The 21,590-nt window shown below is 28.5% G+C and overlaps 2 protein-coding genes across 2 annotated transcripts; both read left to right on the top strand.

Moving 5' to 3' along the window:
- LOC129293577 (Bowman-Birk type proteinase inhibitor-like) lies at positions 1–621 on the top strand. The gene has a single exon (XM_054931610.1). It carries the CDS (start codon positions 68–70, stop codon positions 428–430), a length of 363 nt encoding a protein of 120 aa, XP_054787585.1. The 5' UTR covers positions 1–67; the 3' UTR covers positions 431–621.
- Positions 622–4,319: 3,698 nt separating this feature from the next.
- On the top strand, positions 4,320–4,924 carry LOC129293512 (Bowman-Birk type wound-induced trypsin inhibitor-like). The gene has a single exon (XM_054931519.1). The coding sequence runs from the start codon at positions 4,393–4,395 to the stop codon at positions 4,732–4,734; it is 342 nt and encodes a 113-aa protein (XP_054787494.1). The 5' UTR covers positions 4,320–4,392; the 3' UTR covers positions 4,735–4,924.
- The last annotated feature ends 16,666 nt before the right edge of the window (positions 4,925–21,590 follow it).

The following is a 21,590-nucleotide window of genomic DNA, read 5'->3' as shown; positions in this document are numbered from 1 at the left end:
CGTCTTTGTACACACATCAAAATTTTCAACACCCAAATCCCCTTAGAGAGAGAAAGAGAGAGAGAAGATGGGTTTGGGCAAGAAGACGATGATGAAGGCAGGTCTGGTTCTGTTCCTGATGGCCTTCACTGCGACGGTGGAAGCTCGGTTCGATCCAGACACCTTCCTGGCTCAGCTGATGAAGGAGAATGGGGAACCAAACTACATGATCAAGTCCACCACCACTGCCTGCTGCGACAACTGCGCCTGCACAAAGTCGAACCCACCTCAATGTCAGTGCTTTGACTGGGGAGAAACTTGTCACTCTGCTTGTAAGGCTTGTTTCTGCTATCTAATCTACCCTCCAAGGTGTCGTTGTTTTGATACCACCACCTTCTGCTATGATAAATGCTCCTCTACTTCTGCTCAACCTCAGATTGCAGCAAACTGAAGATGATTCATATTAATGGTGTCATCATGTCATGTTTATGTGAACAACAGAGCCTGTTACTACTGCAGGCTTTGCTTTCTATATGTATGTGAACCTTCCCTTATGAAATAAACTATCTTGTGCCTTGCATGCTTCCCCGTTTGCTTCTTGCAAGCTGGTTACTTATGCGAGGACTTGATATTATTCTATCATCTTTTGTTTTCATTATACTTCGACTTTGGTTCGCTATTTAATTTAACTTGCTTTGAATTTAATATTAAATGATTATATTGAAGGGAAAGTAGTGTCCGAGGACCATAAAGTTAACAGGACTCTTCAATTATTTTTCAAAACGCCTTTAATAGACCCAAAGACATGAGATATCTCAACTCTTCGTGTGTTGTTCTCCCTTACTCACTTATCACGATTTTATAATATATGAATAATGAAGTTTATTATTTTGTTAGCAGAACAAAAAGTTTAATTTATCATCAACTTTCATGTGTACTCTATTGTATGGGCAAATTATCCATCAACTTCTTTAAGAGTGCATCAACGTAAATTGCCAATATTATCATAATATGTGTGGTTGCCTTCAATTGTCATAATATGTGATTTTATGAGATTGGATTCTCTAACTCCACCAGATTGATTGCTGAGAAGCAGTGAACAGCTTACCAGATTGGACTCTCTTACTTATTCTCGCAGACACAAAAGGAATATTTTCTTCCATAATTAAGTTGAGATCAAGTCTAGGACGTACTTTAAGGATCTATGAGCATACAAAAAGATTATGCTTACAGATCATCAACAGATCCTCACATCGGTAGAATATGAGTCACTTCTTTACCCATTAAGGCAGCCATTAATTTGTTTTGGCCACTTACATAGACACCTCTAAAATTAAAAACTAAATAATCTCTCTTGACTCTTTTTAGGGGAATTTCCAGTCCTCTATTTATTTTCAAATTATTCACAGATCATATTTTCTAAAAATAAGAAATTGGGAAATTGAAGTGAAATATTCTCTGTAACATTGTTTTGATCAGGAAAGAATTGAGCAACTGTAAAATGAAAATGGAGCATCAGACAAAGGTGTGGGGTTCCACCCAGCTATGCCTATCCACGTGTGATAAATACTTAGTACACATACGGCGTTAAAGATTCTTGGGAAAATCATTCACTGCTAAGTCTCCCATAAGCCATGACCATTCTTATTACCCAAAAGTCCCACCAAATGCTGAAATGAATCTGTGGTTGTATGATAGTAATATGTGAAGCAGAGATTTTGGAAAAACTGCTGCAATAAATTCATGGTTTACTTAATCTACACCACAGTTTCATATATAAATACTAATACCTATTTTTATAAATGAAAAATTAATCTTTTAGTCCTTCAACTTTTAATTCACTTGTAACTCAGTCTCTCAATTATAACCCGCTCTCTCAATTATAACTTGCCTATGACTCAGTCCCTCAACTTTTGAATCACTTATAAATTAGTCCTTAAATTTTTATTAATTTTTTTTATTTTAGCTTATATCTCAGCAAGAGGAGGGTATTTTAAAATAATATATGAGCATTTTTTATCCCTCTTATTTGATAAAAAATTTTTAAAAAAATTAAAAAATAAAGACCGAATTATAGGTGAATCAAAAGTTAAAAATATGAATTGCAGCGAGTCATAATTGAAGGATTGAATTATAAATGAATTAAAAGTTGAAGGATTAAAAACTTAATTTTTTTTTTTACAAATAACAATGTATTTATTAAATATTATTTTCATGTACAAGAGTTAACTCTCAACTTTATTAACTTCTGCTATCATAAATGCTCCCCTTGATATGCTAAACCTGCTGACTAGTACCTATTCATCAGTCACCCGCATGCTTTCATCACTCATGTATCTATAATCTTATATATATGTATGCAAAACCTATTCATTTTGCATATTAAATAATGTTGTAACGTATATCTATCTTCCTAATGAAATAAAATATATATGTCTTGCATTCAAGTGATTTGCTTTCTTGCAGACTCTTTGCTTGCAAGCTCAAGATCTTTATTGGGGTGAGCTTTAATATCAATAATTTTATAAAATAAATTAAAATGATTAGCCATATTATTGATTGAAAGTGAAATGTTAGAATGACTTGATTACAAAATTTTAATATCTGATTTTGCTGCTCAAAAGAGGAGAAAAATGACATAAAAATAGATAAATGACAATACATTAGATCTTTCGAATAATTTTGACTTAGGCTCCGAAACTTATTTACACAGCCTGGAGATAACACCCCAAATTTCAGCATCAATAGAGAGGCCTATACCAAATTTGCTCAAGAAATCACCAAATCCTTTTTCTATCCTAGTAATACAAGGGAAAAATAAGTAAGGAAGCGTGCACGATTTTTGTATATAATCACTGTGAAAAAACTCAAAAATTGGAAGTGAGTGATGATTTTTTTCTGCCTAATTTATATAGAATATCACATTTTCGAACAAGCTTAACATCAGCATGGTTATAGTAAGCATATGTGAAGCGGAGATTTTGGAAACTTGCTGCAACAAATTAATGGTTTACCCGTTTCAAATATAAAATACTAATATCTATTTTTACATATAACAATGTAATTATTATTTTCAAATAAAGATTTAATTCTCAACTTTATTTAAGAGAATCGAGCCTCTATCCATTTCAAGCAATCGGGCGCATTTGATTATCCGACTTTATTCTCTTCTACATTATTTCAAAAATCTTTTGAAATAAATTGTAAAACCACATGAACAATAGATCGAATCTTATCACAAAACGGATTTCCGCGTAACAACATAAATCTTTTGTCCTCAAAATCTCAACCTTTCGTTATGATTTCCTGTTATCTACATTGTCCTCATCCATGAAGCAAGCCATGTGCAAATAATTAGAGAATAGGTTTTTTTTTTTGAAAAATTAGTGAAAATTATAAGATAAAGTGATCATCATGTTTTATTTATAAGTTACTTCTAATATTTTAATTAGAACTAAAAAAATTTTAAATCTTATTAACTTTATCTAAAAATTTAATAAGTTTCTAACTTTACTTTTATTAAATATACACACTTTAAAAATAAAATATTCTACCATTTAACAGGGACAAAAAAGTAAATATAAATATAGTAATTATTTAGATGTTTTATAATAAGATCAAAACAAATACTGTCTTTTTGCCCAATAAATAAGATTAGAAGAGTATGTATTTTAAAAGATATAATTTATATGCCTTTAACAAAGCATAAAAAGTAGTTTTTTTTCATCATAATAACTATTACAATTCGCATCTTTCATAAAAATTAGAATTTTATTGCAAAAATGATTGTTATGTTCTACAAGATTAAATTAATGATACTTAAGTTCTCAATAAAATATTTTAAAAAATTGAAATTATCAATTCAAACAATTATAAATTTAAAAGTTTTAATTGCAGATGAAATATTTGATATTTAAAATATTTAAGAAAAAATTTAAATAAATAACAGTACGTATACAATGAACATATAACTAAAAATATCCACCATGTGTCCTGGCTTGCATGAAAATCACCCACGTAAAAAGTTATACTTTTGTAAACGAAATTAAAATTAAAAAAAAATATTTCATACAAATAAAAAATTCAGCAACACGAAAATATTATGATATTAAAGATTATAATTTACCCTTTACCAAAAAAATTATAATTTACTTCTTTTTACAATAATTATAAAATAAACTTGTACAACATCTCTCCTGGAAAATATCATCTAACACAACGAAAAGATCGGTCTCCCCTCTCATCCATTGGAGACTCATCCTTTACCGTGGACCCTAATTTTGAGTCACGTGGTAATATGATCCCCTAAACTGGCTTATAAATAAGCCTTTCTTTATGCTCGTCTCTGTGCACATCAAAACTTAAACACACAAATCCCCTTAGAGAGAGAAGATCGGTTTGAGCAAGAAGACGATGATGAAGGTAGGTCTGGTTCTGTTCCTGATGGCCTTGACTGCAACTGTGGAGGCTCGCTTCGATGCAAACAACTTCCTGGCTCAGATGTTCAATGACAATAATGAACCAAACTACTTCATCAAGTCCACCACCACTGCGTGCTGCGACTCGTGCATCTGCACTAAGTCAAACCCTCCTCAGTGCCACTGCAGAGACATCGGAGAAACTTGTCACTCTGCTTGCAAGTTATGTGCCTGCACTCGCTCCATTCCTCCACAGTGTCGTTGTCTTGATACCACCAACTTCTGCTATGATAAATGCTCCTCTACTTCTGCTCAACCTCAGATTGCAGCAAACTGAAGATGATTCACATTAATGGTGTCATCATGTCATGTTTATGTGAACAACAGAGCCTGTTACTACTGTAGGCTTTGCTTCTATATGTATGTGAACCTTCCCTTATGAAATAAACTATCTTGTGCCTTGCATGCTTGCCCGTTTGCTTCTTGCAAGCTGGTTACTTATGCAAGGACTTGATACTGTTCTATCATCTTTTGTTTTCCTTATACTTTGACTTTGGATTGCTATTTAACTTGCTTTGAATTTAATATTAAATAATTGAAGGGAAAGTAGCATCCAAGGACCCTTAAATTTAACTGGACTTTAACTTTTTTAAAATTTCCTTTTAAATACCCAAAGACATGAGAGATTGGTTGGAAAGGCTAAAATGGTAAATATTGGAAAATATCAACCAAGATAGCGGCACTGTTTTTATTGACGTTAAATTTTATTTTATTTATTTTTTATTGAAGTTATAAATACTCAAGCTTATTTTTAACGTAAATAGAAATCCACAATAACAGAAAGCCAAGTGTGATGACTAATTGTCTCAAACCATAAAATGATGAATCAACAACACCAAGCTCTACTTGCTTCAAAATTCACTACTTATAGACAACTCGAGATCTCAACTCTTCGAGTGTTGTTGTCCCTTAATCAATTATCACGATTTTATTATCTATATATATATATATATGAACAATGAAGAAGTTTATCATTTTGTTGGGAAGAAGAAGCAGAAGTTTATCATTAATTTAATTTCATGTGACCTTTATTATATGGGCAAGTTATTGAGTAAGGACCGCTTTGTTATTGGTCCCTCCGACGCCGAGTACTGCATCAATGTACATTGCAGATATTATCATAATTAAAATGTGTGGTTGCCTTCAATTATCATAATATGTGATTTATGAGATGCATTCTCTAACTTCACTAAATTAGATTTAAATTCAGTTATTGTACTTAGTACAAGCACCGAGTGCTTGCATCATTTAAACCGTTGAAATTCATTTCAATGGATTTTAATGCATACCTCAATTTGAAATTAATGAATGAATGTGTTTATCTGAATTATTAATATAGATTTTAACATTTCAAATGATACAACCACTTAGTACCTAGAATCATTTAATCCAAATGCCACCAGTGGTTATGTTGCTAAGAGAAGTGTTAGTGATCAAGGAAAAAAATACATCTCTCTCAATTATGACTCTCGAGTGCTTTTAAAAATATTGTACTTATAAATCCCTTACATTGTTAGCAAGACCTGAACTTTATGATTTTATTGAGATATGATGACTCACATACTAATCAGGCTGATCTTTGTTGGCCACTTGAGACACCTCTAAATCTCTTTTGATTTTACGGGAAATTTCCAGATCTCTATTTTATTTTCAAAATATTCGCAGATATTTTGTAAAAATAAAAACTGTGTAATTTTAACGAAATATTTTTTGTATATATATTTGTTTTGATTAGGAAATAACGGAGTACTACCTAAATTCTGTACAACAAAAGTGGAGCATCAGACAAAGGTGTATGGTTTAACCCCGCCATGCCTATCCTATCCAAAGGTGATATATACATAGTACATAAAGATTCTTCACCGTTGAGACAATCAAACCAATTTTTGGACTCACATAATGACATTGACGTAGTCGATCACGTGCCTCAATCAATATATCTACGGGAAAAAAGTTGCATACTACTTATTAATTAACTTTCAAAAAAGCTTTGCAAATATTTTACTGAATGAAAATTTTGAATTAAGATGTAATATTTTTTTCACTAATCTTGACCGGTTTGTCCTCTCTTCTCATTTTCAAGTTGTCGCTGACCCCTTTCCTAACAATATACAATATGCTCAGTATAATGTTCTATTGGGTTTTTCAAATCGTATGTAATATTCTTCAGTAACATAATATTTATAGGAAGCTGTATTACTCATAATATGAATAGTACAGCTTGTTTCAAATTCTAATTGAGATATAATGATATTAGAAAGTCATTTACTTCTTCCTAAGTAATAGGCCCACGCAGCTGGTTTTCTTAGTCCCTTGATGCGCTTTCTTATGTTAAAACCTCACTTTTAACAATTTTATCACACAACCGGAAGTGATATGATTAAACGAAACTAAAGTTATAGCCCATAAATTAAAGCTTGCATATATGTTAATCATCCTCGAGTTGCTATTCATTTGGTAACCAACAAATTATGTTGAATAAGTAAATACTTTTTTTAAAAAAAGTAAAACATACAAATTACTCTTCTTTAGTGATATTTTGTCAAGCAAAACTTCTTTAAAAATAATAAGTTAACGTAAATAAAGAACAATGATCAGCAGCCAAGTGTGATGAACAATAATTACTCAACCAGAAAATGATCAATATCCAAGGCTCTATCTTGCTTCAAAAATCACTATCCAGTACTCGACTCAAGATCTCAACTCTTCGTGTTGCTTTCCTTTAATCAATGATTATGATTGTATAATATATAATGTTTATCAATCTTTGTGATGAACGGTATTGTTGCACGGGTTTTTTGTTCAGCAAGGACCCACTTCTTTAGGTACCCTTTTGTTTTCGGTCCCCAAGTGCGTGAATGTACAATGGAAATATTATCAGATAGCTAGACACTAGATAGGGACGACGATGGAATCTTTCTTTGAATGGTTATTATTTTTTCAAAATTAAAATGGTTTTCAATGCTTCTTTCTTGATGTATCCTTATTTTAATCATATTTAGAAGTTCTTTTTTCTTTGCCAATAATCATATATATATTTTATTGAAATTAAGGAAAATAGTAAAACTAATTAATTCTATCTGCAGATTTAATAGGTTTTTTCAGCTTTTCCCATGCATATTTATTAAATATATATATTTTAATAATGCAATTTCTCTCACCAATGTTTAATGGAGTAGAAGGGGAAACTAATGATAAAAAAAAAATCAATTTCATGCCTTATAAGTAAGATAAAAAAATTATTCTTCTCTACTTTATATATAAATAAAACTGGAGGGAACGTATGTGTACATATAATGTGTTTGGTCACCTTCTTTAGCGTATGTGGCATCAGCTGATTCAATCCTTAAATCGAGTCATTTAAATATGGTGCAAATTAAATAAAACAATGAGGAATATGATAAAGCAATTACTTAATTATGTGTTTTCAGAAAGATCTTTAGAAGTGAGGGAATCCCTTTCCAGGATGTTTTAACCGTGAAAAAATTCGCTTAGACAATTGAGTAATAAGATTTTCTCTAGAAAAGATCTAAATATTGACAAAATAATATTAAAAAAAGAAAGAAAAAGTGAGCATCAGACAAGGGTGTGGGCCCCAGCCACGCAAGCTCAACTTTCGATGGGCACATCCGTAGTACAAACTGCTACATTAAAGATTCCTGACGATAAATCAATTTTTGGATTTTCATTGTGACAGTGACTTAGTCCATCGCGTGCATCAATTCATCTATCCGCAAAAAATAGCATATTAAGTTATTAATTGATCTATTATACAAAATTTTATGTGCCCCAAAAAATTAAGAGTCAAAAAATTATCTCATACATTTTTATAATACATTTTTATAACATATACTCTCCCGTTTAAAAATATAAAATATTTTTAATTAAATCTCATTTTAATAAAGTAGTTACTTACTTTTAAATTAATCCTATTTTTTTATATTTATTATTATTAAATACTTTATAATAAATATAAAGTTATTATCAATAAGGGCATTTTTGAAAAAGAAGACAATAATTATACCTTTAAAGACTAAAAATATTTTATATTTGTAAACATCTAACTCTTTAAAAAATACTTTATATTTTTTAAAAGAAAGGGTAATATAAAAATTTTAATAATTGAAAATTTATATTTTGCGGTATTTTTCAAATCCCATCCATCACACCAATCATTTTCAACAATTACAAGGTGTAACATAAAGACTAATAGGTTTAAATTCTCTTTAACTTTCATTCAAAAAAAAAAAAAACTCTTTAACTTGATTTGTTTAAGTTGTGACTTCTGATGATTCGCAAAGGTTGTTTATAAGCAGACAAAGCAATTCATGTCAATTCTCTTTAACTTGAGCTGTTTAAGTTGTCACTTCGGATGATTCGCAAAGGTTATTCATAGGTAGACAAAGCAATTCACGTCCGTGACTTCGGCCAAAAATAATAATACAGTTTGCAATTTATAATTAATGCGTTTACATGAGTTATCATTTTAATGAAAATTTACATAACAATAATAATACATAATTTAATTGATTTTACTTAATTAGAATATTTATTAAATTTATACGTTTTCAAGTTTAAATTATAACCATTAACTTTTTACCTGAACTATAATATTTAACGAAACTCTCAATATGTTATTATTACTATATATGTTGATAAAAGAATGACATTAGAAGGGAAAATTTGTGTATTTCTGTTGCTACACCTTGATTTTGTAGTTGAGTAGTTTTCTTTCTGATAAAAAGAGTTATAAATGATTTTTTAGTATATAATATTTTTGATAGAAATTAAGAGAACAAAAAGTTGTGCAATCAACAAATTTTACGACTAATAAAAAACCATAACATTTAAAAATAGTGAACAAAACAGTTTATTTTTAAAAGATCTCTCAACAATAATCCAAAGGGCAATCTTTACAATTTTAAACTGAGCAAATTGTGGGTAAGAGGAGAGCCAACCCTCACCTCTTTGTTTGCTTCATCACATTGTTGTTTTGATTTCCGCATGATAATGTGTATCTTTTCTCCTCAAAATTTAAACCTTTCATTGTGATTTTCTGTTATCTTCAATTTTGTCCTCAACTATGTTTAGCATGAAGGTGAGCCACGTGCGCAAACAATTAATTGATGAATTGTGAAAATGCAATATTTACGGAAATGCTCAAACAAATAAATTTCCTATTTATAAATACTTTTATAGTTCATTTTCATGAAAAATTAAAGTTAAGTTAAACAATATATATTCACTTAAGCGTTGAAAGTTCAATCTCAAACCTTATTATGTGTGTAGTAATTTAATTAGTTGAAAAGGTTTGTACCCTATTTCTTCAGTTCTTCAGTGGAGAAAATTCATGCTATCAGCGACCTGCATTAAAAAGAAAAAAAGAAAGGTGACAGTAACGTTTATATATTTTAAACAGAGATATGATGTTTTCATCATAATAAAAATTTATAATTCACAATTTTTTAAAAAAAATATACAGAAACTTGTTCTCTGGTATAATATATAAAAGCATAATTTAAAATATAGTTAACGAGCATGCTGAACCATGAACTTATAAAATGTGTAAAATAAACTGCTAGGTAATTAATGCGTTTTTAATTAACTTTTGGATTGCTAGAAAAAAAAGATATGGAGATGGTGTGAATGAAGCTGGCAAAAAATGGTATAAATAAAGAATTGAAAAAAATGAAAATTAATTAATTGATTATAAAAATAAATTAAGTTTTTTTTTTTACCAGAAAAGTGAAATTAAGTTTAAAAAGAGAACTGAGTTGATTGAAGAGAAATGCGTCGGCCATTGGTCCCCAGTCGATAATTGCACGAAGAAATTAAATGACAAACAGCGGTCCACAGTCTGTGTCGTGAGAGAGATTCTTCTACGGACACCTGTTTCGGATATTATAGATTTATAATAAGCACTAAATAGTAAATAAAGTAAAATTATTTACATTTCCTTTATCAAAGGGTCATTTAAAACGCCTATTCTATTAGAAAGGCCAATTGGTGTGTAATCTTCTTACTTATTAAATATTTAGAGATAACTTTAATATTATTATTTATAATAACTTCTCTTAATATGTAGAGATCTAATAATATCTAATATGATTTAACTTTTTATTTTTTTACAGTTTTTCGTGGCTTGTATTAAAAAAAATAAAACCACTATTTTATATAGGATTCAAAATAAAAAAGATCAGTACTCTCTCTATTAAAAAATATAAAATATTTTTAATTAAATCTCACATTTAATAACTAATTATCTATTTTTAAATCAACCCATATTAAACATCCTACAATAAATTAATAGGGACACTTTAAAAAAAAATAATGATTATACCTTAAAAAAATAAAAATGCCTTATATTTTTAAATCTCCAACTCTTTAAAAAAATGTCTTATATTTTTAAATGAAGGAAGTATAGTTTTGAAAAATAAATGGGATACGTATTGTTAGTTTGTATTTTAAGGGAGGTTTGTGTAAATTTTAAAAAAATTATATAAAGAGAATGTATGTAAAAAATTTATAATTAAAGTGTTCAGTATCGTATGTGTTAATAATTCATTCTGCCTTTATGTTTCTGGTTTTAGAAAAATTAAAGACAATCTTATTTATCTGAAGTTTTGATACGAGGATTCGTCCCAAAAAAAACAAAAAGAAAAAAAAATATATGGGGAGATCCGATCTTATCCACCAATCATGTACGTCTGCATGCCAGAAAAGAAAGAGAGGACATTTTGAATATTTTGAAGGTTAGCTTTGTTGCACTTGCTTCCAAACTCCATCAGATGATTCAAAATCCCAACCCTTGCCCATGATTTCCTGCCACCAAATTCTTTTGTCCTCTAAATCTTGACCCTCCACGTGTCTTGCCTTTGCATCAATGTAAACAACGTGCTTGCTTAGTTTATTGTTACTTTTTCCAAACGCTTTTAATCGAATCGAGAAGAGTAATTAAAATTCTTAAATTATTAACTTACTTTTAATTGTACCTTTAATATAGGAAGAGTGGTTAAACATGTCATCCAAATCAATCATATATGAACATTTTTAGAAATAATTTACTAATACTTAATTAAAGTGTATAAGGCGTCTTCTATTATAAAGACTAAACAAAATTTTTAGTACGATATAGATTATCGTATAGGTTAACGGCAAAATTTTACTATAACACAAACTGTTTAACATAAAAAATATTTAATATTTTTCTTGAACAGTGCAAATAAATACTAGTTTATAAATGTGGGTAGAAGTGAAGTATTCAAATCTTTTTAATTGATATACAAAGATTCTTTACAACAAAAAAGATTTAAATCACAGAGTGGGTAAATACAGAGAAATTCCAGCAAAGACCTAGTATACCACATCATTTATAGACTATTCAATAAAAACTTACCATATCATATGGTTATAAATATAAATTGATTCTATTATTAATAATGATATAGTGAGAAAAAGAAAGAAATTAAAAAGATATCATATTTTAAAAATAAAATTATTAGAAATAATGATATAAAAAATTATTTGATTGGTACAATTTTATTGTATAGTTACAAATAATGTAATGTGCCCCATCTGCACAAGAATTCCTCACAAAATATTAATACATCTGTCTTCATGTGACTTCCCCGCCCCCCCAAACCTCCTTTTTTTTTTTCTGCGCAAATTGGAGCGAAAAGAACTTTCCTTTTTTGACACAAAGATAAAAGATTTTTTTGTTAAATAAGCACTGAAAATTTTATTTCATCAAAGAAAAACCATGCAAGCAGAACCAACCACTAGCTACAACGTATGAAGAGAAAAACAAGAGCTTAACACATGTATACTTGGTCTGGACATTGAGCCTTCTGGACCACTTTTTATCATTTTCTTCTTGCAATTATCAATTGGGGACCAGATTCATCCGAATTTCTTCGAGTGATTTCTATTTTTGTTTATACCATTTTTTTTTCGCCAACGTTTTACGTATACTATTTACACATCTTGGTTTTGCCAAAATAAGTAGAATAAGCTAATCAAATTGTCCTTATAAAATAAATAATTTTAACAATTTACTCTTTTTTACTATTAGTCATCAGTATCTGTTAATATTGGATTAGTAATTTTTCTATTCATAAGATTCGAACCCCAGTATTATTTAAGGGGTGTTAAATTCATCACAACTCCTTTCCTTTTACAATTATTAAATCCAAATTAATTAGACTTTTTTTTTAGTATTATGGACAAGAGGCCCACATGTAAATTTGGGTGAATAAGGTATGTAAAATGCAATTATATGTATCATTGAATCTTTAGTAAGTGGGACCGATTGATTCAATTATTACAATATGTGATTAGTTATCAAAGTTTCGTGTCTCTCCTGCTAACCTTTGCTTTTCCATATCAAAGCTTACAAATAAAAGTATAGATCAGTTCCTCAAGACTTGGTAAATAGATGTTTAAATCCTGTTTAAAAAAAAAATGCTCACATTTAATCTCTGATGGTATCTTGAACAAGATTGTTTATGATAAAAAAAATATATGTAAGTGATAAAAAATAAATTTTGCAGTGCCATACAACTTTCGGAGCTTGTGAGCACGTCCAATAAAAAAGAAATATAGAAGGTTGGGGAACTGCAGAAGTACATATTTACTTCATTAGTCTCACTTTTTTTTTTTTTAAACTTCCCCCTACCTATAACTATAAGCTTACCTCTAAAAAAATTAAGCGAAAAAAAAAAAACTCAATAAGAGAGAGATGAAATTTTAGACATTTATCCATGAAGTCAGACGTACGTGCGATGCGGTGGCCACTATCTCAATCTCAAATTATAAAATAATTTAAAATAAGATTATACTAATAATGATACTTTGCAAATATATTTTTTAAAATAAAATTATAAATTTTTAAAAATATCCTTACATATTTAATTATTACGTTATAGTATTATTTTAATTCTAAGTTCACTTAAAGGATAGTATTAACAAATATCATTAATAAAATTTTACTTTTCTTAAATTATTTTATATTTTGAGACAATAAAATTCTTCTAAAGTTGTCTCATAATTTAGGATATATAGAGGGAGTACTATATTAAAAATTTTTTTTAATTAATTACACGTTTTCCTAATTAGAAAGAAAAGTACTTTAAAAGCTAAAAAAAGTGAGGTTTCACTCTTTCGTTTAGAATTGCATAAAATTATATCACTCAGTTATTTTTATTTTGAAGAATGACTATAATTCTGCGGAAAAAAACATGGGCAAAATTTAATATTGAGAAAACAGAATTTTGAGTCCATGTATTTTGACCGCGTTTTGCTATTGATAAATAAGAGCATGGAAGACATTCATACACCCATATATAACATAACAATTGAGATAGGATGTCTTTCTACTAATTTTGACCTATTTGTCCTCTCCTCTCGTTTCCAGGATGTCGCTCCCTTCCCTAACAATATACAACAGTTCAGCTTGTTTCGAATTCTAATTGAAATATAATGATATTAGAATGTCATTTACTTCTTCCTAAGTAATAGGCCCACGCAGCTAGTTTTCTTAGTCCCTTGATGCGTTTTCTTCTGTTAAAACCTCACTTCTAACAATTTTATCGCACAACCGGAAGTGATATATGATTAAACGAAACTAAAGTTACAGCCCAGAAATTAAAGCTTGCATATATGTTAATTATCCTCGAGTTGCTATTCATTTGGTAACCAACAAATTATGTTGAATAACTAAATACTTATTTAAAAAAAGTAAAACAAACAAATTACTCTTCTTTAGTGATATTTTGTCAAGCAAAACTTCTTTAAAAATAATAAGTTAACGTAAATAAAGAACAATGATCAGCAGCCAAGTGTGATGAACAATAATTACTCAACCAGAAAATGATCAATATCACCCAGGCTCTATCTTGGTTCCAAAATCACGATCCAGTACTCGACTCAAGATCTCAACTCTTCGTGTTGCTTTCCTTTAATCAATGATTATGATTGTACAATATATAATGTTTATCAATCTTTGTGATGAACGGTATTGTTGCACGGGGTTTTTTGTTCAGCAAGGACTCACTTCTTTAATTACCCTTTTGTTTTCGGTCCCCAAGTGCGTGAATGTACAATGGAAATATTATCAGATAGCTAGATACTAGATAGGGACGACGATGGAATCTTTCTTCGAATGGTCATTATTTTTTCAAAATTAAAATGGTTTTCAATGCTTCTTTCTTGATGTATACTGATTTTAATCATATTTAGAAGTTCTTTTTTCTTTGCCAATAATCATATTTATAAGTTATTTTTAATATATTTTATTGAAATTAAGGAAAATAGTAAAACTAATTAATTCTATCTGCAGATAATAGGTTTTTTCAGCTTTTCCCATGCATATTTATTAAATATATATTTTAATAATGCAATTTCTCTCACCAATGGTTAATGGAATAGAAGGGGAAACTAATGATAAAAAAAAAAAAGAAATCAATTTCATGCCTTATAAGTAAGATAAAAAAAAAAATTGTTCTCTCTCTCTCTACTTTATATATAAATAAAGCCGGAGGGAACGTACGTGTGCATATATTGTGTTTAGTCACCTCCTGTAGCGTATGTGGCATCAGCTGATTCAATCTTTAAATCGAGTCATTTAAATATGGTGCAAATTAAATAAAACGATGAGGAATATAATAAAGCAATCACTTAATTATGTGTTTTCAGAAAGATCTTTAGAAGTGAGGGAATCCCTTTCCAGGATGTTTCAACCGTGAAAAAATTCGCTCAGACAATTGAGTAATAAGATTTTGGCTAGACAAGATCTAAATATTTACTAAATAATATTAAAAAGAGAAAGAAAAAGTGAGCATCAGACAAGGGTGTGGGCCCCAGCCACGCAAACTGCTACATTAAAGATTCCTCACGATAAATCAATTTTTGGATTTTCATTGTGACAGTGACTTAGCCCATCACGTGCATCAATTCATCTATCCACAAAAAATAGCATATTAAGTTATTAATTGAGCTATTATACAAATTTTTGTGCGCCCCAAAAAATTAAGTGTCAAAAAATTATCTCATACATTTTTATAACATATACTCCCTCCATTTAAAAGTATGAAATATTTTTAACTAAATTTTATCTTCAATAAAGTAATTACTTACTTTTAAACTAACCATATTTGTTCATATTTATTATTATTAAATACTCTATAATAAATATAAAGTCATTATTAATAAGGGCATTTTTAAAAAAGGTAATGATTATATCTCTAAAAATTAAAAATATTTTATATTTGTAAACATCTACCTTTTCAAAAATTACTTTACATTTTTTAATGAAAAGAGTAATATAAAAATTTTAATAATTCAAAATTTATATTTTGCGGTATTTTTCAAATCCCATCCATCACACCAATCATTTTCAACAATTACAAGGTGTAACATAAAGATTAATGGGTTTAAATTCTCTTTAACTTGATTTGTTTAAGTTGTGACTTCTGATTATTCGCAATGGTTATTCATAAGCAGACAAAGCTATTCATGTCAATTCTCTTTAACTTGAGCTGTTTGAGTTGTCACTTCGGATGATTCGCAAAGGTTATTCATAAGTAGACAAAGCAATTCACGTCCGTGACCTCGACCAAAATAATAATAATAATAATAATGTCCGTGACGTCCTCCGTTTATGAATTGAAAATCTAAAATTATACAAAATTAGGAATTAATTGACATAAAATAAAATGCGTGCCACAAATAATAATACAGTTTGCAATTTATAATTAATGCGTTTACATCATTTATCATTTTAATGAAAATTTGCATAACAATAATAATACATAATTTAATTGATTTTACTTTATTAGAATACTCATTAAATTTATGCATTTTCAAGTTTAAATTATAACCATTAACTTTTTACCTGAACTATAATGTTTAATGAAACTCTAAATATGTTATTATTACTATGTATGTTGATAAAAGAATGACATTAGAAGGGAAAATTTGTGTATTTCTGTTGCTACACCTTGATTTTGTAGTTGAGTTGAGTAGTTTTCTTTCTGATAAAAAGAGTTATCAATGATTTTTTAGTATATAATATTTTTGATAGAAATTAAAAGAACAAAAAGTTGTGCAATCAACAAATTTTACGACTAATAAAAAACCATAACATTTAAAAATAGTGAACAAAACAGTTTATTTTTAAAAGATCTCTCAACAATAATCCAAAGGGCAATCTTTACAATTTTAAACTGAGCAAATTGTGGGTAAGAGGAGAGCCAACCCTCACCTCTTTGTTTGCTTCATCACATTGTTGTTTTGATTTCCGCATGATAATGTGTATCTTTTCTCCTCAAAATTTAAACCTTTCATTGTGATTTTCTGTTATCTTCAATTTTGTCCTCAACTATGTTTAGCATGAAGGTGAGCCCCGTGCGCAAACAATTAATTGATGAATTGTGAAAATGCAATATTTAGGGAAATGCTCAAACAAATAAATTTCCTATTTATAAATACTTTTATAGTTCATTTTCATGAAAAATTAAACTTAAGTTAAATAATATATATTCACTTAAGCGTTGAAAGTTCAATCTCAAACCTTATTATGTGTGTAGTAACTTAATTAGTTGAAAAGGTTTGTACCCTTTTTCTTCAGTTCTTCAGTGGAGAAAATTCATGCTATCAGCGACCTGCATTAAAAAAACAAAAAAAGATAGGTGACAGTAACGTTTATATATTTTAAACAGAGATATGATGTTTTCATCATAATAAAAATTTATAATTGACAATTTTTTTAAAAAAATATACAGAAACTTGTTCTCTGGTATAATATATAAAAGCATAATTTAAAATATAGTTAACGAGCATACTGAACCATGAACTTGTAAAACGTGTAAAATGAATTGCTAGGAAATTAATGCTTTTTTAATTAACTTTTGGATTGCTAGAAAAAAAGATATGGAGATGGTGTGAATGAAGCTGGCAAAAAATGGTATAAATAAAGAATTGAAAAAAATGAAAATTAATTAATTGATTATAAAAATAAATTAAGTTTTTTTTTTACCAGAAAAGTGAAATTAAGTTTAAAAAGAGAACTGAGTTGATTGAAGAGAAATGCGTCGGCCATTGGTCCCCAGTCGATAATTGCACGAAGAAATTAAATGACAAACAGCGGTCCACAGTCTGTGTCGTGACAGAGAATCTTCTACGGACACCTGTTTCGGATATTATAGATTTATAGTAAGCACTAAATAGTAAATAAAGTAAAATTATTTATATTTCCTTTATCAAAGGGTCATTTAAAACGCCTATTCTATTAGAAAGGCCAATTGGTGTGGAATCTTCTTACTTATTAAATATTTAGAGATAACTTTAATATTATTATTTATAATAACTTCTCTTAATATGTACAGATCTAATAATTTTTAATATGATTTAACTTTTTATTTTTTTACAGTTTTTCGTGGCTTGTATTAAAAAAAATAAAACCACTATTTTATATAGGATTCAAAAATAAAAAAGGTCAGTACTCTCTCTATTAAAAAATATAAAATACTTTTAACTGAATCTCACATTTAATAAAGTAATTATTTATTTTTAAATCAACCCATATTAAACATTCTACAATAAATCAATAGGGACACTTTTAAAAAAATAAGCAATGATTATACCTTAAAAAATTAAAAATGTCTTACATTTTTAAATCTTCAACTCTTTAAAAAAATTTCTTATATTTTTAAATGAAGGAAGTATAGTTTTGAAAAATAAATGGGATATGTGTTGTTAGTTTGTATTTTAAGGGAGGTTTGTGTAAATTTTAAAAAAATTATATAAAGAGAATGTATGTAAAAAATTTATAGTTAAAGTGTTCAGTATCGTATGTGTTAATAATTCATTCTGCCTTTGTGTTTCTGGTTTTAGAAAAATTAAAGACAATCTTATTTATCTGAAGTTTTGATACGAGGATTCGTCCCAAAAAAAAACAAAAAGAAAAAAAAATACACGGGGAGATCCGATCTTATCCACCAATCATGTACGTCTGCATGCCAGAAGAGCAAGAGAGGACATTTTGAATATTTGGAAGGTTAGCTTTGCTGCACTTGCTTCCAAACTCCATCAGATGATTCAAAATCCCAACCCTTGCCCATGATTTCCTGCCACCAAATTCTTTTGCCCTCTAAATCTTGACCCTCCACGTGTCTTGCCTTTGCATCAATGTAAACAACATGCTTGTTTAGTTTATTGTTACTTTTTCCCAACGCTTATAATCGAATTAAGAAGAGTAATTAAAATTCTTAAATTATTAACTTACTTTTAATTGTACCTTTAATACAGGAAGAGTGGTTAAACATGTCATCCAAATCAATCATATATGAACATTTTTAGAAATAATTTACTAATACTTAATTAAAGTGTATAAGGCGTCTTCTATTATAAAGACTAAACAAAATTTTTAGTACAATATAGATTATCGTATAGGTTAACGGCAAAATTTTACTATAACACAAACTGTTTAACATAAAAAATATTTAATATTTTTTTGAACAGTGCAAATAAATACTAGTTTATAAATGTGGGTAGAAGTGAAGTATTCAAATCTTTTTAATTGATATACAAAGATTCTTTACAACAAAAAAGATTTAAATCACAGAGTGGGTAAATACAGAGAAATTCCAGAAAAGACCTAATATACCACATCACTTATAGACTATTCAATAAAAACTTACCATATCATATGGTTATAAATATAAATTGATTCTATTATTAATAATGATATAGTGAGAAAAAGAAAGAAATTAAAAAGATATCATATTTTAAAAATAAAATTATTAGAAATAATGATATAAAAAATTATTTGATTGGTACAATTTTATTGTATAGTTACAAATAATGTAATGTGCCCCATCTGTGCAAGAATTCCTCACAAAATATTAATACATCTGTCTTCATGTGACTTCCCCTCCCCCCAAACCTCCTTTTTTTTTTCCTGCGCAAATTGCAGCTAAAAGAACTTTCCTTTTTTGACACAAAGATAAAAGATTTTTTTGTTAAATAAGCACTGAAAATTTTATTTCATCAAAGAAAAACCATGCAAGCAGAACCAACCACTAGCTACAACGTATGAAGAGAAAAACAAGAGCTTAACACATGTATACTTGGTCTGGACATTGAGCCTTCTGGACCACTTTTTATCATTTTCTTCTTGCAATTATCAATTGGGGACCAGATTCATCCGAATTTCTTCGAGTGATTTCTATTTTTGTTTATACCATTTTTTTTTCCGCCAACGTTGTACGTATACTATTTACACATCTTAGTTTTGCCAAAATAAGTAGAATAAGCTAATCAAATTGTCCTTATAAAATAAATAATTTTAACAATTTACTCTTTTTTACTACTAGTCATCGGTATCTGTTAATATTGGATTAGTAATTTTTCTATTCATAAGATTCGAACCCCAGTATTATTTAAGGGGTGTTAAATTCCTCACAACTCCTTTCCATTTACAATTATTAAATCCAAATTAATTAGACTTTTTTTTTTAGTATTATGGACAAGAGGCCCACATCTAAATTTGGGTGAATAAGGTATGTAAAATGCAATTATATGTATCACTGAATCTTTAGTAAGTGGGACCGATTGATTCAATTATTACAATATGTGATCAGTTATCAAAGTTTCGTGTCTCTCCTGCTAACCTTTGCTTTTCCATATCAAATCTTACAAATAAAAGTATAGATCAGTTCCTCAAGACTTGGTGAATAGATGTTTAAATCCTGTTTAAAAAAAAATGCTCACATTTAATCTCTGATGGTATCTTGAAGAAGATTGTTTATGATAAAAAAAAATATATGTAAGTGATAAAAAATAAATTTTGCAGTGCCATACAACTTTCGGAGCTTGTGAGCACGTCCAATAAAAAAGAAATATAGAAGGTTGGGGAACTGCAGGAGTACATATTTACTTCATTAGTCTCACTTTTTTTTTTTTAACTTCCCCCCTACCTATAACTATAAGCTTTCCTCTAAAAAAATTAAGCGGAAAAACAAACTCAATAAGAGAGAGATGAAATTTTACTGACATTTATCCATGAAGTCAGACGTACGTGCGATGCGGTGGATATATGCATTACATGTTTATATCACTATCTCAATCTCAAATTATAAAATAATTTAAAATAAAATTACACATATCAATAAAATATACTAATAATACTTTATAAATATACTTTATATAGGAACTTGTTCATATATTTTAAACAGAGATATGATGTTTTTATCATAATAAATATTTATAATTCACAATTTTTTTTAGAAAATATATAGGAACTTGTTCTCTGGTATAATATATAAAATAAAATATAGTTAACGAGCATGCTGAACCATAAATTTATAAAATGTGTAAAATGAATTGCTAGAAATAACACTTTTTTAATTAACTTTTGGATTCCTAGAAAGTTAATATATGGAGATGGTGTAAATAAAGTTGGCAAAAAATGGTATAAATAAAGAATTGAAAAAAATGAAAATTAATTATTTGATTATAAAAGTGAAATTAAGTTTTTTTTATCAGAAAAGTGAAATTAAGTTTGAAAAAGGAGAACTGAGTTGATTGAAGAGCGATGCGTCGGCCATTGGTCCCCAGTCGATAATTGCACGAAGAAATTAAATGACAAACAGTGGTCCAGAGTCTCTGTCCTGACGGAGAATGTTCTACGGACACTTGTTTTGGATATTATAGATTTATAGTAAGCACTATATAGTAAATAAATTAAAATTATTTATATTTCCTTTATCAAAGGGTCATTTAAAATGCCTATTTTATTAGAAAGGGGAATACGTGTGATACTTTTCTTACTGATTAAATATTTAGAGATAACTTTAATATTATTATCTACAATAACCTCTCTTGTGATGTAGAGATCTAATAATTTTTTATATGTAAAATTGTTAAATTTGCAGGTTTAAGTAAACTCATTACAAAAATGTAAATTTGTATCGTAAACTTGAATCGTAAATTTGTAAGAATTTACTTTTATTAACAAATAACCATTAAAATATGACTGTAATTTAATTTAAATATAGTAAAAATATAAATCATTAAAGTTAAACCCATATACATAGATAAATTATCATATATAAGACATAAAAATTTTAAAATAAG

Source organism: Prosopis cineraria, unplaced genomic scaffold (genome assembly GCF_029017545.1).
Source record: "Prosopis cineraria cultivar Desert tree isolate PC_DT_omini unplaced genomic scaffold, ASM2901754v1 PC14, whole genome shotgun sequence".
Lineage (NCBI taxonomy): Eukaryota > Viridiplantae > Streptophyta > Magnoliopsida > Fabales > Fabaceae > Prosopis > Prosopis cineraria.
This window is presented reverse-complemented; position numbering and strand designations above follow the sequence as displayed.

Excerpts from the sequence above, each read along its gene's own strand:
- LOC129293577 (XM_054931610.1), top strand. The coding sequence starts at position 68 with ATGGGTTTGGGCAAGAAGACGATGATGAAGGCAGGTCTGGTTCTGTTC.
- LOC129293512 (XM_054931519.1), top strand. The coding sequence starts at position 4,393 with ATGATGAAGGTAGGTCTGGTTCTGTTCCTGATGGCCTTGACTGCAACT.